The sequence below is a fragment of the Propithecus coquereli genome, unplaced genomic scaffold (assembly GCF_000956105.1).
Source record: "Propithecus coquereli isolate 6110/MARCELLA unplaced genomic scaffold, Pcoq_1.0 Scaffold91, whole genome shotgun sequence".
Taxonomy (NCBI): Eukaryota; Metazoa; Chordata; class Mammalia; order Primates; family Indriidae; genus Propithecus; species Propithecus coquereli.
The window spans coordinates 1,011,630-1,031,646 of record NW_012155396.1 but is presented as its reverse complement, the minus strand read 5'-3'; the positions used below and the strand labels follow the sequence as shown (position 1 = coordinate 1,031,646).

General features: G+C 40.4%; 1 protein-coding gene across 2 annotated transcripts in view; it reads right to left on the bottom strand.

The window, feature by feature from the left end:
- Window positions 1-289: 289 nt before the first annotated feature.
- ZNF131 (zinc finger protein 131) overlaps window positions 290-20,017 on the bottom strand; it is a 57,023-nt gene continuing 37,295 nt past the window's right edge. For both annotated transcript variants that reach the window (XM_012664804.1, XM_012664803.1), the window contains 4 exons: window positions 10,881-11,241; window positions 10,556-10,778; window positions 1,664-1,794; window positions 290-1,001 (listed from right to left, as the gene is read on the bottom strand). In XM_012664804.1, the coding sequence (XP_012520258.1) occupies window positions 315-1,001; window positions 1,664-1,794; window positions 10,556-10,778; window positions 10,881-11,241 (1,402 nt within the window). In that variant the 3' untranslated portion in view covers window positions 290-314. The remainder of the gene's footprint in view (window positions 1,002-1,663; window positions 1,795-10,555; window positions 10,779-10,880; window positions 11,242-20,017) is intronic.

The following is a 20,017-nucleotide window of genomic DNA, read 5'->3' as shown; positions in this document are numbered from 1 at the left end:
GACCTGGGAAAGAAAAAAGAGAGAACCTTTACCACAATGAAAATAGATACATTCGTACCCAACTATGTAATAAGAATATAATCCATTTAAGTTTCCCGAAATATACTCCTCAAAGTTCCCCTTCATTTATGGGAAAGATCCCTCCTCTGTGGCATTAAGTGCGGGGAGGAGAATCAGTTTGTTTTGATAAACAGTTCAGCACAACAGGAAATAGTTTAACTTTGGTCCACTTGTCTGTTAGCTTTAAGGACAGTCACACCGCCCATATTCAGTTCAAAAGCCCAATATGTAAATTTAAAAATATATTCGTTACTTCATTCTAAAACTGGCATAGCTGTTCTGTCTTCATCCCCTGCCTTTTCAACTTGGGAATCCGCTGTTGGCTTGGTCTCTAAATCCTCAGCATTTTCCTGATCTTCCCCGGCAGTCTCAGCAGCCTCTGCTTGGCTAGGCTCTCTCTCCTCTTGGTTCATGATTTCTGGGGTCATGTGATCCAAGTCTGTGTCTAGAAGCTCAGTTTGTACTTCCATTGGCATCTGATTTACCCGTTCAACATGCAGCTCCTCCACATGTACCTCAGTACCTTCTTCGGTCTGAATTCGACCCACTTCTAGATAACTCACTTGGACTTGCTCTGGAAGTTCACTTATATGTGAATCGTGCACTTGGCTGTCCTGGAGCAGATCTGGATGAACTTGTTCCACAGTTACTTGTGCTGAATCCACCTGGACCTGAAGCAATGGTAACACATGCACCTTCCCAACTTGTTCTATAATAGTCATTGATGTCACAGGTTCAGTTTGCACACGTGTTTCTACTGAAAGAACTTCTTCGGTTACTAGACGCTCTGAAATATTGTGAGTATCACTGAGATGCCTCCTTAATTCATTTCCTTGCATGAACCACAAGTCACATAAAGTACAATGGTTGGGTTTATCTCCAGTGTGTATTACCAAGTGATCCTTGAACTGGTCCCAGCTGTTAAATACACTGTTACAGACCTGAAATAACCAAACATATGATGTAAGTAATAATTATAGTCAAACTGAAGGAAATATGGATGCATTTATTCTCTGTAAGGATAATACTGAAGACTCTATTCTGAAAATGTTATGAACACAGTATCTGCAATATAATCTAGTCCAAGCTATTTCATAATTCCTTGGTTCATTTGGTCTTTTAGCTTATATAGCTAACAACTTAAATAGATTTTGGGAAACATTTCAACATTGCCTTCATTATTTTAGCATCATATAAATTCTAGAAATATAAATAACATTGTAATTTCTCCCATAATATCAACATTTCTAATCATTACATTATTTCAGATACTAATACATTAATCATGGAAGACGATTCAATTACACAGCTGGTCCGCCTCCTCCAGTCCCCCTCCCAAATTCTAAGCATTGCTCTGTGGCAAAGATTAACTGTAGTTTCAGAGTATCTGTCATTTAGGACATAATTTTTATTGACATTGGTGTCTTCTAGGGTTAGGTAAAAACTATTCCAATCCCCCTTATAAAATCAAGACAATAATGTTTTTTACTCTCATTTCTTTTCAAACCATCAGCCTTTGCTTAAGGCTCTATTACCCTTCATTTTGAATGACTGCACACACACATTCCTTTGTTGAGGACTGACTGAGTGCACCTGCACATACCTGGCATTCATAAAGCTTCTTTCTTCCCTTTTTTGCACCCACTCCAGTTTGGCATGCAGTGAGGTGACATTTAAGGGTGCTATTTCTAGCAAATCGTTCATGACAATTTGGACATTCAAAAGGTTTCTCACCTATTAGAAGAGAAAAAAATATATTGACAAATTAAGAAAACCAGCAAGAGCAAATACTTTTTAAGAGGTTACTTCTTTCTTTTAGGTTAATAGTACATTCTTAAGAGGCAGAATCACAATTTATAATGCAGATATTTTCACTACATCTAAGACTTTTCCAGAAGTGGCAATAAAAATAAGATTTAGTCATTATTATAATTGTATCTATGCTCTGACAAATAAAATTTAGATCTGAGTTCTGTTCTATGTTTTTGCATTTCTTAAAAAATTGTATATTTTCCCTTAGATAAAAAAAATCATAATCATTATCTGTTTGGGGGAAATGTACACCATCCTTTCCACAGGCATTTTTTGCACACTTACTGTGTGCCAGACTCTGTGCTAGGTAATCAAGATAAAAAGATAAACTGTCCTTCTTTTAAAAAAAACTTCATTATCAAAGGACAGGGTATAAAGATGAAATATATGAAAATAAACAAATACAATGCACCATAGAAGACCTGCTACAGAAAAGAGTATTTAGAATATGTACTGCAGCAGCGCAGAGGAGGAGGACAATTCTTCCTGGAATGAAATGAGAGAAGAAAAGGAAAGAAGGATGTTTATTCTGGACAGAGGCACAGGAGTCCTAAAACAGCATGGTAGGTGAAGAGAAAGGAAGGAGGAATCGATAATGACTCCCAGATCTCTGGCTTAGAATACCAATCAGGATAAAGAGGAGTCTAGGTGTCCAAATAGGTTTGGGGTGAGGTGTGTAGGAAAGAGCATAAATTCAGTTTTGTGTCTATTGAGTTCAAGGTACTCAGAGCAGAGAGATGTTCTGTAGACAGTTGTACAGACAATTCTGAAGCCAAATAGAGGGTGGACTGACACACAGATTAGGGGTCATTTTAAGTGAAAATAAAAACCTTCATTTTGTCCCTGGCTGTCTAGTGGTCAGGATAAATAAAACAAAAAAACAAACCTTCATTCTGGAGAAAAATTCTCAGAGTATGCTGTGTGATAACAGAATCAAGGGCAGAACCCAGTGAAAAACCAAGTTAAAACAGCAGGTAGATGAGCTAGCAAAGGAAAGAGAAATAGAACAGCCAGAAGTAGAAGGAAAGAAAACTAAGGGTAATTACGGTAGTCAGTGGTGTGTGGTGGGGTCAGAAGCCAGAGTGCTGTGAGAAGAGGGAGAGTGAGAGGCAGGTCAATGAAAACAGGCAGTACAGAAATTCCCTCAAGAAGGCCTGGAAGTAAAGAGTAAAGGTGGCTAGAAGGGAGCAAGTAAACAAGAGGGTTCTTTCAGCCAGGAGAGACATTTATTATTTATTTGCTGAGGGGAAGAGGCAGCAGAGAAAGAAGAGTGGGAATGATAGATGGGACATGCTCTTAGAGGAGACATCGAGGCGTGGGATCCAGAATTGGCCTTGAAGAAAAGAAAAATCTCTTCCTCTATCTGGAATAAAAGAAAGTGATAAATCAGACACCAAAGGGCCTAACTTAAAGTCTGAGATATGAATTTTCTCTAGCAGTGCTCAGCAACCAGGGAGCAGGAGTAAATGACTGCAATGATTCCAGGATGGAAGGTTTTTAGAGCAAGTGGAAATGTGCTTAGAGTATAAGAAAAGGTGGTTCAAGTTGTATAGAAAGAGGTCCATATAAGACAGAAGTCAGAAATGGGGCAACATACTAGGTGGAATTTTTTTCCACGACAAAACGATTAGAGCTTGTTTTGTATAATTTTCATGTTATGAACTAATTAATTTGAGAAAGAAGAATTACCTGGAATTAATGTGATACGGAAACTCCTTTTCTACTCCAAAAATGTTGGGCAATATTGCTAAATAAAATGGTTAAGTTCTGTTGTTTTACACTACAAATAAATTGGTATTGCTGCTTTAAAGAGTAATTTGATAATGTTTGTCAAGATTTAAAGTGTGCACATTCTTTGACCTTGCAATTTTGCTTTAAAAATAAAATTACCTGAACATGTGAAGATATATGCTTCATGATATAACCCTGTAAATTGTATAAAGCCTGTAAATTAGGTATCATTATTCTTATTTACGGACAAGGAAAGAAGCCCAAAGATTAAGTGACCAGTCAAGTTCAAATGTGGGAACTGGAGTCGAAATTGAATTCTGATTTCTGGACCTACATTCTTTCTGATTCCACACCATCTCTCTTGGAAACTAGGGAGCACCTATTTGAAAACATGCTTAAAGGTTACCTCTACATTTTCTTTCACACTAGGTGTCCCACAGGTATATGTCAATGTGTCTAGTATCTTCCCTCCCACTCAAATTGCTTATCCTTCTATATTGTTCTAAGTTAAAAACCTCAATCATGTAAGCCACCTAAATCAGAAAGCTGGGAGTCACCTTCTCTTTTACCCCCACACCTCACTGATCACCAGATCCTATTGATTCTGCCCACTTAGTGTTACTCAAATCTCTAGCCCTTTTCCACCATCATTGCCTTTACCTGACCTCCCATTCTGGTTTAGATGACTTCAACAGATAACTCACTGAGTTGGCAGGTTTCACCCCACTCCAATCCACCCTGCCAGTCATCTCTCTAGAAAATGAATCTGATCAGATCTCTTACTAAAACTCCTTCAAAATGACCCAGAGTCTTCAAAGATAAAATCCAAACTCATTTACAGTACTTATGAAAGTAACTACATGATCTCAGCCTCATTCTCTCATTATTCCCTCTCTCCCCTCCTTAACCCACTTGCAGACTCTCCATATGTCTAGATACATGCTTCACGGTCAGCCCTTCCAACTCCTTCAACTACATCTCCTGGCATTCTTCTACCTGGACCCAACCCTTTGGTCATACTGCACTACTAGCAGTGCTTCGAACAATTCACTTCCTCTCATTCCTCTATGCCTGTGTATGTTTGATTTCCTTTGCCTAGAATGCCCACTTGCAGGCTAATTCCTTTTCCTGTGAGGGTCATCATAGGGTAAAACCCCTAGCAAGCCGCCTGCTATGGTTTGAACATTTTCCCCCTCCAAAACTCATGGTTTTTTTTTTTTGAGACAGAGTCTCACTCTTTTGCCTGGGCTAGAGTGAGTGCCATGGCATCAGCCTAGCTCACAGCAACCTCACACTCCTGGGCTCAAGCGATCCTTCTGCCTCAGCCTCCCGAGTAGCTGGGACTACAGGCATGCGCCACCATGCCTGACTAATTTTTTCTAAATATTTTTAGTTGTTCAGATAATTTCTATTTTTTTTTAGTAGAGACGGGGTCTCGCTCTTGCTCAGGCTGGTCTCGAACTCCTGAGCTCAAACAATCCGCTCGCCTCGGCCTCCCAGCGTGAGCCACCGCGCCCAGCCCAAAACTCATGTTTAAGCTTAATCCCCTATGTGGCAATACTGAGAGGTGGGGCCTTTAAGAGTGACGGGGTCATGAGGCCTCTGCCGCCTTGGGACTCCCCAGCAAGGCTCTCACCAGATGTGGCCCCTTGACACTGGATTTCCCAGCCTCCATAAGAAATAAATTCCTCATAAATTACCTAGTTTCAGGCGTTGTTATAAGCAACAGAGAACAGACTAAGGAATCATCCTAGTCTCTTCCATCATAAGCAAACAGCGCAGGCAGGCATTCCCACACGATTCTGCTTTTCTCTATCAGCACTGAGCATGTCACACTGTGATTGTGCCCACTTCTCTCCCTCAACTGTGAGCTACTTGAGGGCAGAGGCTCTTAAACTGCTTTATATTCATAGCCTACCAGGATAGCATTATCATTATTATTTTCCAAATGAAAATAAATCCAAAGCACAGAAAACAGCTAAAATTCTGCAAATCATGCCACAGATTACAGCGCATGCCTTAAGAATACACAAGAAACCAAACCATTAAACTAATCAAAATATGAAACTGAGTAAGGTGTTATTATGTGCTTTGAAGGTAGGAAATGGGAAGAGGTTTGTCTCCTATATTCACACTTAGTTTGCGATAAGGGAAAAACAATCCACCCTTTATTAACTTAAACATAATTTGAAATGGCTTATAGGCCAGGTGCGGTGGCTCACACCTGTAATCTTAGCACTTTCGCAGGCCGAAGTGAGAGGATTGCTTGAGGTCAGGAGTTCAAGACCAGCCTGAGCAAGAGTGAGACCTGTCTCTACAAAAAAACAGAAAAATTAGCTGGGCATGGTGGTGTGCAACTGTAGTCCCAGCTACTTGGGAGGCTGAGGCAGGAAGACTGCTAAAGCCCAGGAGTTTGAGGTCGCAGTAAACTATGACTAAGCCATTACATTCTGTCCTGGGTGACAAAGCACAACCCTGTCTCAAAAACAAACAAAAACAAAACTGCTTACAGGCACGCCTCATTTTATTGTGCTTAGCTTTATCGAATTTTTTTTTTTTTTTTAACACAAATTGAAGGTTTGTGACAACCCTGGGTCGAGCAAGTCTATCAGTGCCATTTTTCCAGCAATGTGTGCTCACTTCATGTCTGTGTCCCCGTAATTCATACAATATTTCAAACTATTTAACTACTGTTATATCTGTTATGATGATCTGTGATCAGTGATCTTTGATGTTACTACTGAAATTGTTTTGGGGCCCCATGAACCACACCCATAAAGACAGAGAACTTAATCGATAAATGCTATGTGCACTCTGACTGCTCCACTGACCAGCCACTCCTCCCTTTCTCTCTCCTTCTCCAACCTCCTCATTCCCTAAGACACCATGATATTGAAATTGGGGCAATTAGTAACCCTACCATAGCTTCTAAGTGTTCAAGTGAAAGGAAAAATCACACATCTCTCACTTTAAATCAAAAGTTAGAAATCATTGATTAAGCCTATGAGAAAGGCATGTGGAATGCCAAGACAGACTGAAAGCTAAGCCTCTTGGGCCAGTTAGCCAAGTTGTGAATGCAAAGGAAAAGTTCTTGAATTAAAGGTGCTATTCCAGTAAACACAAGAATGATAAGAAAGCAAAACAGCCTTATTGTTGATACGGAGAAAGTGCTAGTGGTGTGCAGAGAAGATCAAACCAGCCACAAAATTCCCTCAAGCCAGAGCCTAATCCAGAGCAAGGCCCTAACTCTCTTCAATTCTATGAAGGCTGAGAGAGACGAGGAAGCTGCAGAAAGAAAGTATAAAGACAGCTGAGGTTGGTTCATGAGGTTCAAGGAAAGCAGCTGTCTCCAGAACATGAGAGTGCAAGGTGAAGCAGCAAGTGCTGATGTAGAAGCTGCAGCAAGTTATCCACATGATCTAGCTGAGATGATTGCTCAAGTTGGCTACACTAAACAATTGACTTTCAATGCAGACAAAACAGCATTCTATTGGAAGAAGACGCCATTTAGGACTTCTATAACTAGAGAGAAGTCAATGACTGGCTTCAAAGCTTCAAAGGACAGGCTGATTCCTCTTGTTGGGGGCTAATGCAGCTGGTAACTTTAAGTTGAAGCCATTACTCATTTACCATTCTGAAAATCCTAGGGTCCTTCAAAATTATGCTAAATGTATGCTGCCTGTGTTCTAGAAATGGAACAACAAAGCCTAGATGACAAGCATATCTATTTACGGCATGGCTTACTCAATATTTTAAGCACACTGTTGATACCTACTGCTCAGAATCTTTTCAAAATATTACTGGCTCAGTAATATTATTACTCCTCAGTAAATATTACAATGCACCTAGTCACCCAAGAGCTCTGATGGAGATTTACAAAAAGATTAATATTGCTTTTGTGCCTACAAATACAACATCCATTCTGCAGCTCATGGATCAAGGAGTAATTTTGACTTTTAATCTTATTTAAGAAATACATTTTGTAGGGTTACAGCTGCCATAGATAGTGATTCTTCTGATGGATCTGGGCAAAGTAAATTGAAAGCCTTCTGGAAAGCATGCACCATTCAAGATACCATTAATAACATTCGTGACTCATAGGAGATGGTCAAAATTTCAACCTTAACAGGAATCTGGAAGCTGATTCCAACACTCAAGGATGACTTTGAGAAGTTCAAGACTTCAGACTTCAGTGGAAGAAGTTAACTGCAGATACAGTAGAAATAGCCAGAGATCTAAAATTAGAAGTGGAACCTGTACAAATGAATGAATTGCTGCAATCTCCTGACAAAACTTGAACAGATGAGAAGTCTCTTCTTATGGATTAGCAAAGAAAGTAGTTTCTTGAGATGGACTCTACTCCTGGTGAAGATGCTGTGAATATTGTTGAAATAACAACAAAGAATTCAGAATATATTACATAAACTACATTGATAAAGCAGCAACAGAGTTTGAGAGGACTGACTTTAAAAGAAGTTCTACTGTAAGTAAAATGCTATCACAGCATCACATACAACAGAGAAATCTTTCGTGAAAGGAAGAGTAAATCGATGCCACAAACTTCAGTTGTCCTATTTTAAGAAATTGCCACAGCCACCCTAATCTTGAAAAACCACCACCCTGATCAGTCAGCAGCCGCCAACATCAAGGTAAGACCCTCAACCAGCAAAAAGTTATGACATACTGAAGGCTCAGATGATCATTAGCATTTTTAGCAATAATGTATTTTTAAATTAAGGTATGTATTTTTTTAGACATGTTATTGCACACTAAAGAAACATAGTATAGCATAAACTTTTATATACATGGGGAAACCAAAAGATTTGTGTGACTGGCTTTACTGCAGTATTAGCTTTACTGTAGTGATCTGAAACTGAGGTATGCCTGTATTTACGCTCTTCCTGAATTCACTAAGTCATTGATCACATCTACAATTATCTTGCCACTAATTACTGGTACAGTAATTGACTTAAAAGACCATGAAAGTTCAGTTTGCTTTATGTGCTAACCTGTTCCTCCAATGGGCACATGGTTCTATAATTTGATGACGACTACTTAAGTTAATTAAGTTCCTTAATCTCGTATCATTTTGATGGGAAGGACAAAGATGTACAACACAGTGTACTTTAACCCTATATTCTGTTGTCCAATCCAAAATAAAAAGCACAGGACCTGAAAAGCACATTTTAAAATTTCCAAAGTGGTCTGTGTTGTCCTATTTTCCAATGGGTAAGAGTTAACAAGGTAATGTCTTGGATAAAAGACACAACTGCTGCTACTTTCACATTCCTAGGAAATAATATAAAAGCTACTGATAACTGCTGGAGTACTGGAAACCACTATCAAAGTTTGCTAGTTACCCACAAATGTTTATTTACTGTGCTGCTGGGTTATCAAACCTTTTGCAAAATTAATCCAGTTCCCGAAAAAACATTCACTGAAAGACCATTAAAATAAATATTCATTTTCTAAGAACCAAAATTATAACTATAGGCAGTTTCCAAATATAAAACAGGTACGGTCACCCCTTGGTATTCGTGGGGTACTGGTTCTAGAACCCCGGGTACACTAAAATCCACACACTCAAGTCCCGCAGCTGGCCCTGCAAAACTGCACAGACACAAAGTCAACCTCTGTATGTGCAGGTTTCACATCCTGCGAATACTGTATTTTTGTTCTGTTTGGTTGAAAAAAAAATCCACGTGTAAGTGGATCCATACATTTCAAACCTGCGTTGTTCAAGGGTCAACTGTATATACATGTTTGAAATCAGAAAGCATTTTCTCAGAAGATTTCATAAATGTGTATTAGTTATCCAAACTAGTACCTAAAGTATAAGATTCCTACTGTTTATATTTATTCAGTCCCAGAGTATTGACAGCAAAAGTCTGGATAGTGAGGGATAACATTATCTGAATCTATCTGGTGCCTCAATTTTAAGTAGTATATAAGCAAATGACTCTGGATAAGTGAGGAATCTATTAAAAAAAAAATTCATCAGAAAGTCTCCAAACTCCAGCATGAAAGAGAAAGATTCTGAACATTGCAGGATATCTATGTTGTATTTACTGTATTAACAGTCTAAGCAGCCTTCACCACCACATGTAACAAGGACTTGGGAACAAGCGCCCCGAAGCCTGACACTTGGCACACTATAGTAACTGCTCTCTCCATACCCTTGTTATAGTGGATTTAGAGACTACCCAAGATTCAAGTCACTGGTGGTAGCTCCTGGCTCTAGTGCAGGAGACATAGCAAAGAATGCTTGGAGAACAGGAGAAAAGTCAGGGACACTCTGACATGGATAAAACCAGGCATAGGGGATGCAGAATTATGAGGACCAGAGGCCCTGAGGCAGACTTCCTGGGACAGCTTCCTTATGCCCAGATATTTCTCCCAGGAGAAATATAAACATGTTACCCTCCTCAGCTCCCTGGCTGTCCACCAGTTCTGACACACTTGCTGTTGGAGAGGTGGAAAGAGATGGACATACATTGCCTACCTATCTACTGAGTCAAAGCAGATAACTGTGTGTTTAAAAAAAAAAAAAAAAAAAGTATAAACATGTCAGGAATTGCTTATAAATGTACTTAATCTATGCAATGTGTTAACGCGAGAAAAGTAAAAATAGGAACAGTAAAGTCTCACTTTCACTATAATTAGGATTTAATAATTTACGATCTTCAGTAAATTAATCACAAATTGTGTTTTACGTATTTCTTGGAAAAATATAAAAATTGGTAAGGCACAAGAATGACAATTACTTTCAAAGCTGATACTGATTTGCATTTGAAGCATTCATATTTCAACAAAGTAATACCATAAAAACAATGCACATCTATTAGCCTTAGAAAATACAGAAGATGGCTTCTCAGGTACTATTTAAAAAAAATATTTAGATATTTGAATGTGGAAAAAAATATACTTTTAACATAAAGTATTTGCGAATTACCTGTATGTTTTCGAAGATGCTCTTTAAAATGTCCAAAATGATCAAACTGTTTCTCACAGTACTGACATATGTGAATTTTTTTCCCAGTTCTTTGCTTCTTACTGACTCCACCTTCTTCAAGGTGGTAACAATTTAGGTGCTGTTTCCATGCGCTCTCTCGAAGATACCTTTTATTGCATATTTCACACTTGAAACTCTCAGTGGAGTGTGATTTCATGTGTTCCTTAAAATGGTAAAACAATTTAAATGAACGGTTACATTTCTCACAATGGAACAAGTCCTTCACATGTGACAGCTGAAGTTCCACAATTTCAATACCTTCTACCTGTTTGCTTGTGGGGTCAGCTGCACAGCCATCTTCTTCTTTAATCTGCCCTTTTCTGTCACCTTGACGGTACTTGCTGGTAATATCTGCCAACAGTGCTAGAGCGGAATCATCAGAGGAACCTGTGCTCTGTATGTACTTAATGGACTGCTTGGCAGAAGCCACTTCCTCTAACGTTTCAATGCCTTCATCTTCCACTTCGATGGTGCCTTCGGCAATCTCCACCTCAATTTCAACTGGTTCTGATTCTGCAGACGGCAACGACTCAGTTATCACATTTGAAGTTTCTGCAATCTTCCTTTTTTTTGCCTCACTTTTTCCTGTGGTATTTTCCTCTAATGGAGCTGAGTTTTCTTTGTTCCTGAAATACATAATGTATGGATTTAAAAAAATCTGTAAGATCATAATCCTAGCAGGTTTTTTTAAAGAAACTGATGATAAAATTTATATAAACAGGCAGAAAACAAGATTAGAGGTCTTATACTACCTGATTTCAAGATTTACTATAAAGCCACAATAATTAAGAGAATCATATTGGTGAAAGCACAGACATGAAGATTAATGGAACAAAGTCCAGAAATAGACCTATACTTACATAGTCAACTGATTTTTTAATTAATTTTTTCTAGAGTCAGGGTCTCACTTTGTCACCCAGGCTGGAACACAGTGGTGTGACCATAGCTCACTGCAGCCTCGAACTCCTGGACTCAGGTGATCCTCCTGCCCCAGCCTCCCAAGTAGCTGGGACAATAGGCATGTATCACCACAGCCAGCTAATTTTGTATTTTTTTGTAGAGACAGGGTCTCACTATGTTGCTCAGGCTGGTTTTGAACTCCTGGCCTCAAGCAATCCTCCCGCCTTGGCCTTCCAAAGTGCTGGGATTACAGGCATGAGCCAACTGCACTGGGACTCAAGTGATTTTTGAAAAAAGAGTTTCCAAATAATCCAATGAAGAAAAGACAACCTTTTAACAGTGGTGCTAGAACAACTGGTACCGGTATGGAAAAAATAAGCGTCAACCCTTACCTTACACCATACACAAAAAATTAACTCAAAATGAATCATGGACATAAAGAACTAAAACTATTAAATTTCTAGAAAAAAAAAAAACAGGAGAAGAACTTAGTAACACTGGTTAAAAATTTTCTTAAATAGCATACAAAAAGCAGAAATCATAACAGCAAAAAGTAATAACACTGACTTCATCAAAATAAAAAACTTCTGCCTTTTGAAATACAGTTAATAAAAAAGCAAGCTACACCCAGGAGAAAGTATCTGCAAACATGTATCTGTCAAAGGTCTTATATTCAAAATAAAGGAAGGAGTCTCACAAGTAAATAAATAGAAGATGACAACTATTAGGAGTCAGTTTTCTATGAGTCTCTTGAGTTTCTGCACATCTTGTAAACTGAAAATTTTTGTTTCAGACTTTTCAAGGATATTTACAGTGTAGTATAGTAGAGGGTAGATTTGTTTAGGCCAGGCTTATTTACTGTCAAATATAATAAAGACAATGTCTCTCTATGGGGCAAAGGCTAGGCACGTTTGCTTATAGCCCATTATTAAATGCTTGGGTTTCCTAAGCTAGAGATACTTCAGCTATGATATATAAATCAATCATGTATACAGCAGTCACTTGGGCCACTCTATGTCAGCCCCGTGGGACTTTAAAGGAAGGGAAAACTGGCACGAATATAAAATTTGTATTGCTTGGTATGCAGAGAGTAATAAAGGCCTTTCTTTCTGACTCACAAGTCTTTTATCTTCCACCAGCACCCATGACTCTGTAGCAGGATAACTTCGTTAGCTTGCAAGTAGGGTAAAACTCAGATCCTTCATAGTTTTTGGCACTGAGAACAGGATGCTGAAAAAAGATAAGGCTGTCTGGAAGGGAAAGGATAAGGCATCACCGAGCAATTAACAGGATTTCAGGGAAGTCCCACTGGAACTGGTGGTGTATGGTCAACGGGGTGATAAATGGTCCGTTACTTTCTTGTCTCCTCCGAAACTCCCCCCACCCCAAGAAAAAATACGCTTTAAGTCCTGGCCCCTAATACCTGTGAATGTGACCTTATTTGAAAATAAGTCTTTGCAGATACAATTGACTTAAGATAAGGTCATTAAGGTGGGCTTCAATGCAATACAACTAATACTTCTATGAGGAGAAGGAAATTCACAGACAAGAGAAAGCCATATAAAGACAGAGGGAAGATGGCAATGTGAAGATGGAGGCAGAGATTGGAATTCTGCTACCATAAGGCAAGAGATGCCTGGACCTGCCAGAAGCTAGAAGTGGCAAGAAGAATCCCCCCTAGAGTCTAGGGAGTGATCATGGCCCCAAGAACATTTTGATTTCAGACTTCTAGCCCCCAAAATTGAGAGACAATACATTTCTGTCATTTTAAGCCACTCAGTTGGAGGCACTTTGTTATGTATGGTAGCCTTAGGAAACAAAAACATCTATCAGTGAAGAAAAACTGGGAAGGTAGTTATAGGATGAGTACTGGGGCAGCAAGCTCAAGGACAGCTACAAGAAACACGCCCTGGGCACTGTGAACTCTGCTGTGGGGGAGGGGAGATGTTCCTGCTAATCTGATAGGCAGGCATAAGTCTGCCCCTGGCCACAGCTATACTAAGATTCAATGAGGATAGGAAGGGGGAGGAGAACAGAAGATTCCATCCCTTTACAGACAAGTTACAATGACATACACTGAGTGTGAAAGGAGGGAAATTTGCAGTTGCTATGGACAGAAACCAGGTGAGTCATTAGAACTTTGGGCCTGCACAGTGGAGCAGCCTGTAATACTAGCGCTTTGGGAGGCCAGGAGCTCCAGACCAGCTGGGGCAACGGACCCTGTCTCTACAGACAAACCAAAAAAATAAGCTGGGTGTGGTGGTGCACTCCTGTAGGCCTGTCTGTAGTCATACTACTTGGGAGGCTGAGATGGGAAGGATCTCTTAAGCCCAGGAGTTCAAGGTTACAGTGAGCTATAATCACACCACTGTACTCCAGGCTGGGCAACAGAACAAGACCCTGTCTTTTTAACAACAAAAGAACTTTGGCTGGTCCACATGGGAGATGAAGGGGCAACATATCGCTTGCTTGTCAAGGAAGAAAGGCAACACCTAGGCCACCTTAGGGCCCAGTCCCTCGTGCAGTCTATCATGCCCACCCTTGATCCATTTAGAGATGACAGTAAAAGGTCTCAAGAGTTTTTTGCAGTGGGTCCTGGCTGCTATAAGGGTGCCTTGGCTGTCTTGGGGAGAGGTCCTTGAGACAAACTCCTATGGGAAATCACAGGTGAGGCATTGACTAATAAGTCTTCCTGTCTAATTGGGTTTACAAAGTCACTGGGGAATGAGTAAAGGACCCAAAATAATATAAATTCTTGTGGTAAGCCTGCTGAAAAGCCCCCTAACCTTTATGTTAAAACCAGGCAAAAGCATGACAATATTCAGAATTAAGCAAGTATCCAGAATTAAGGTGTACTCTTAGTTAACCACTATACAAGTCAAACCTGAGTCAAGTCAAAAGCATAAACCTCATAGTCCCAACTGGAAAGCAACATGAAGGCGGAGCTGTTGAATCAAGGATTTGCCAAAGCTGAAATAGACAGTGTCAGTAGTGATGACCTTATGCTAACTGAGGTCTCCGGGCGGGCTGAAAACACTGGAGGTTTAGTTGAGCCACATGCAGCTTCCTTCCGTGTTGCTTGAAACCAACAGTAAATGGAGCCTGCTTACTGGCACAGTCACCTTTCTCCCTCCATATCTCCTCCTCCTCTACCCTCCCCTTTCCCTTCTACCTTGACTTCAGTTGCTTTAAGAAGAAAGATAATTATGAGGGAAGCCAAATTCTCCCTGTTTCCAAGGAGGACTGAAGGTAATACATATTTATCCAATTATCCTGGGGAAAACTCCGGAAGGGGAGGGACTAAAAGTTCCATGGCTCTGTCGAATTCAGGTGTCCAACTCACCATCCTACCTGGTTCCATGGGGAGAAGAAGCACTTGCATTCAACTGACGGAGTATGGGTTCACAGCAGAAAGGGAAGCTATCCTGACTTTGTGGTGGGGCTGATACTATGTTCACTGTTGTTGCTTTGACATCTGAATGTACAGTAGGAGGAAATACATTCACACTTCCTCATCCCCTAAGTACCAGAAAGGATCACCCTAACTCGGAAGAGCTACATGTGGAGAAGAGCTAGAACAGTGGAACAAAGTCCTCTGACATTTGCTACTAGTAGTAGAGTCAGGATTTAGTACAGAGTATCTATCTCTATCCTCTGATGTCTGTAAGTTTACATTACATTGATGATGTCCTGTTGATTGGCAAGTCAGAAGTCTGTCTCAAAGGACTTGACTGCAATATTACCACACCTCCACCAGCAGGAGTTGCTGATAAACCTCAACAAAATTCAGGGGTCTACTGACCAAGTAAAGTTTTTTGGGTCTATACAGGTAAACTCAAAATACTTAATCCATCCAGGTGTCAAGGAAAAAACATTTCTTCATGTACCCTCTTCCTACCAAAAATGAGGCCCAGCATCCTATCAGACTTTTTGGGTACCAGACAGTATGTGCCTCACTTAGGCATTTTGCTTTTTCCTTTGTACCAACTAATCTGCAAATCAACATCCTTTAACCAACACACTGTTGGAAGTTGTCCATCCAACTGTAGCATGTTCTCTACCATTGGGGCCTAATGACCCCTTTGACATACATGTTTCTCCGACTGATGCTTTGGCAGATTAGTGCTTCTGGCAAAGGGAGGCGGCCTCCACCCTTTTTTTGGGGTTTAGACTTATTTACCCCTGACACTGCTAAAAGGTACACCACCTTTGAAAAGAAACAATTAGCTTTCTGTTGGGCTCTTGTTGAAACTGATGATTGACCCATGGTAGCCTTGAGGTTCTCCAGTCTGATATTCCCATTTGGGTATGAGTCAACTCAACCTTTATGACTAACAAGGTGAGAAGTGCCCAATAAGTGTCACTTGTCTAACAGATATGGTATATTTAAGAAAGCAACTGGCCTCTTGGCTTTTTATCATGAAAAAGTGGCACCTCCCTCATTCTGTTGCCCAAAACAAAATCACTAGATTAATCAAGCCCTTATTTCACTGATGGTTTGGCTAAGCTGAAACTTGATGGTGCTCACTGGGCTGCTGCAGGTGCTCAACCTTGGCACCAACAATGAAAATCAAAAGTAGGCATCGTCACTGTGTTCTGTGGGCAAAACTTGAGGCTGTCCTTATAGCTCTGGCCAACATTCACCAAGATTAATCTCGCTGTAGTTTTTACTGACTCTTGGGTTGTTGCCAATGGTCTGCTTGGTTTGTTACTTCGAAGACTTGGCAGATTAAAGACACCCATTTTGGGGGCCACAACTATGGAAAAAACAGCAGCTGTTGCTAGGACCATCTAGGTTCACTAATTTAGATGCCCATGATAAGGGCCTATTCTCTAATGAGACCAACTAGAATCAAGCTGCTGATCAAATCTGCACTGCCCAGGTTGCCACCAATGATGTCTAGATCTAATATTATTCTGGACATAGTAACATATCCACCATCACAAAATAGGCACAAAGTAAAGGAACCTATGTTTCTGATGTAGAAGTTTGCCACTGAATGCCAAACTTGTGACACCTGCTACAAGTCTGTCTCACAGTGAAGGAGCCACATCGCACAGGGCATTATCTCTGATTATTCCTTGCAGGCTGACTACACTGGACCTTTGACCCCTTTCTCAGGGACATCAGTGGTGCTTCGCCATTGTTAACACTTTTTCAGATTACACTGTTGCTGTTCTGGTCTGATCCACTGTTTCTGGCCACATCACTGTGGCCCCTGAAACTAATCTATGTCATATGTTCAGCCTTCTGGACCATCTGCAGTCTGATAATGGTCCCCCTTTTATCACAAAAGCTACTCAGTAACTGGCTAACAGTCAAGGTATTGATGGACCTTTCATGCTTTCTACCATCCAGAGACACTGATATTGTAGAGCATTGCAATGGCCTTCTCAAACACTGACCCAAAGGGATTTCTGACTCTACTTCCCTCACCTCCTCCTTGTCCAAAAATATGAGTAAGGTAGTTTGGTTATTGAATTTATCTGTCCCCAGAAAGGGATCATCTTTTCTTGGCTGCTTCCTGGGTATGATAAAGACAAAAGACGTGGGAAGTTATTTAAACCTAATTGGAAAATTCAGGATTCTGTCCTGAACACTCTTGAACACGATCCTTTTCTTTTCCCCAATAGCAACCCTGAGACAACCTGGTTGGTACTTCTTCCAGGTGACAGACTCATCAAAAATGGGCTCAGGAGATTCAAATTTCATTCTAGTTTGACCATCTGGATTCTTCTGATGGACTATCATCTTACATCATAAGAATATTGACCACTTCGTTGAACATACTACTTGCCAAGTATACTTATGATGGCTCAAGTGAGCCAAAGTAGGAGACATAATGGGTCTCTAAGTTTATAAAAATGTCCTTATCCCTCTTGTACCTGATCATTTCGGATGACAGGTCTGGGTAAGAGGGGATGACTGGAAAAGAGGTGAAGGGAGAGCAACAACCCTAGCATCTGGGAAGAGAACATCTTAGGCACCAGGAGATATGGGGCAGGGAGGGACATTAATAATCTGTCTTCCACACCTGTAATCTCTGCACTTTGGGAGGCCAAGGCAGGAGGATTGCTTGAGGACAGAAGTTTGAGACCAGCCTGAGCCACATAGTTGAGACACTGTCTCTACAAAAAATAAAAAATTAGCTGGGCATGGTGGTGTGCACCTGTAGTCCCAGTTACTCAGGAGGATGAGGCAGGAGAACTGCTTGAGCCCAGGAGTTTGAGGTTGCAGTGAGCTACACTGACACCACTGTATTCTAGCCTGGGCAATAGAGCAAGATGCTGTTAAAAAAAAAAGAAAAGAAAAGAAAAGAAAAGAAATTTGTCTTTCAGAACCATCCCTAGAGCCTTCCCAATGAAAGAAAATGCAGCTTTCCCCAATTACTTCAAGTATCTTTATACTGACTGCTGTGTCTGTCACTCCCTTCCAGATGGCTCTGCCTATGATTTTATCACCATTTCTCTTAACTTTACCAAGACATCTTTTGAAAACAGCTGGGGATGGCCAAGCTCCTGCATGTCCCAGGCAAAACACCAGATGTTTGCCCCAATACCATTCTCATAGCTGAGATCACTCCATGAGGTGGAAAACTGCCACTCAGTTGGTATTCAGGTCCTGGTGGTAAGTAGGATAGATTCAACTGACTGCCCTCAAACAGTCCCTTCAGAAACCAGAACTAGACTCAATCATTCTAACTGAACTGGGAAAGGCAGAGACCACATTGGAGGCAATGTCAACCTGTGCCCATGGAGTGATATACAGGTCCCACTTTGGGGGCACAAACAATCGTAAACAATACTTTCTTTTCAGGGCTCCTATGTGCCCCTGGAACTGTATTTTTTGTGTGGAATCCAGGTACTAACTTCCTTGCTTCCCAAAAATATGATGACCCACACCTCAGAGATGGTTATAAAAAGATCATCAAGTATTTAAGGAAGACCAAGTAGCCCTCAGATGACTGCGGTGATCTCTCTAAAATAAGGCTACTCTTGGTTAGAAACTCTCAAGGGGAGCTTCCTGGAGGAATAACTCACTTATGCACACCCTGTAGGCAGTTTTCCCTACAAATGTGAGTCATCCAATTAAAAAAGGGGTAGGAAATTTATGCCTGACTTAAGTCGATGTGATCAATGACACCACTTGGGCTCTAGGAGGCATTCATGTCAGCCTCAAATCACTGGCCAGGTTTATTATGGATGATAGACTTGTCCTAGACTTCCTCCCTGTGGGCTACTGCAGAGTTTGTGCAATTGCTAAAACATTTTGCTATAGTTAGATGAATGCCTAGGGCTAAGGGGAAAAGTCAATACAGAAATTGAAGAAAGCCACCTATTTTTCTAGGGATTTGTTCAATCGTTTGAGTCTAGGATGAACCTTGGCAGGGTGGGTGCATGATTAAGGTCAGTACTGCAGGGTGGCTACATCCTGTTACTTTAAGTTCTGTTGATGGTAGCCTTAAATAAATCCAGTATGAGAAAAATTGAGTGGATTAGGTTCCAGCCCTACTGGTCAGATTAATCAGAGTGGCCAATGAAATAGTGTACTTATGGGAAAATTCCCAGAATCCAAGATATTACAGAAACAAGGATATTGTTGGGAGACAACTCTCCATGGATCCTGCATGCTTCTGCATGTCTTACAAAGACAGTGACAGCTTTTTATTTTCGACCATCTTTTCAAGGTTATTTGTATAGCAAAGAGTTTGGAAGATAGAGCCTGTCTTCTTCCAGAGTGGAGTGTAGGTATATTGATCAACCAAAGTATAATAAAGATAATGTCCCTTCCAGGGACAGCTCATTATAAAAAGATTTGGGTTTCCTCAAACTTAGGGTTCCTCAACTGTGATGCAAACCACTGTGAGCACAGCACACACCCAGGCCACTGTGTCACCCCTGTGGGATTTGGGGGAGGGTGGGAAGGCAGGGAAAACTGATAGAAACATGCTATTATCATGCTGCTTCCTATGCCATAAATAATCAAGTCCTTTCTCTGACTCGTAAGTCTCGTATCTTCTGTCAGCATCCATGAATCTGGCTAACTTATTAGCTTGCAAACAGGATAAAATCTCAGATCCCTCATAGTTCTTGACAATAACCCCATTTAAAAAATGGGCAAAATATTTGAATAGACACCTTGCCAAAGAACATAAATGGATGGCCAAAAAAAAAAAACCACATGAAACAAATATTCAACACCATCAGTCAATAAGGAAATGCAAATTAAAACCATTATATACTCACCGACATGGCTAAAATGAAAAATGTAAAATGGCATAACCACTTTGAAAAAAGTTTAGCAGTTTCTTAAAGCATTAAACATTTATCTCCACCATAAAAGCCAGCTATTTCACTCCTAGGTATTTACTGAGATAAATGAAAGCATTATGTCCAAAAACTTGTACACAAATGTTAGTCACTTAATTTGTATTAGGCAAACCTGGAAACAACCTAAGTGTCCATCAACAAGTGAATAAACAAATTGTGATATATATATAT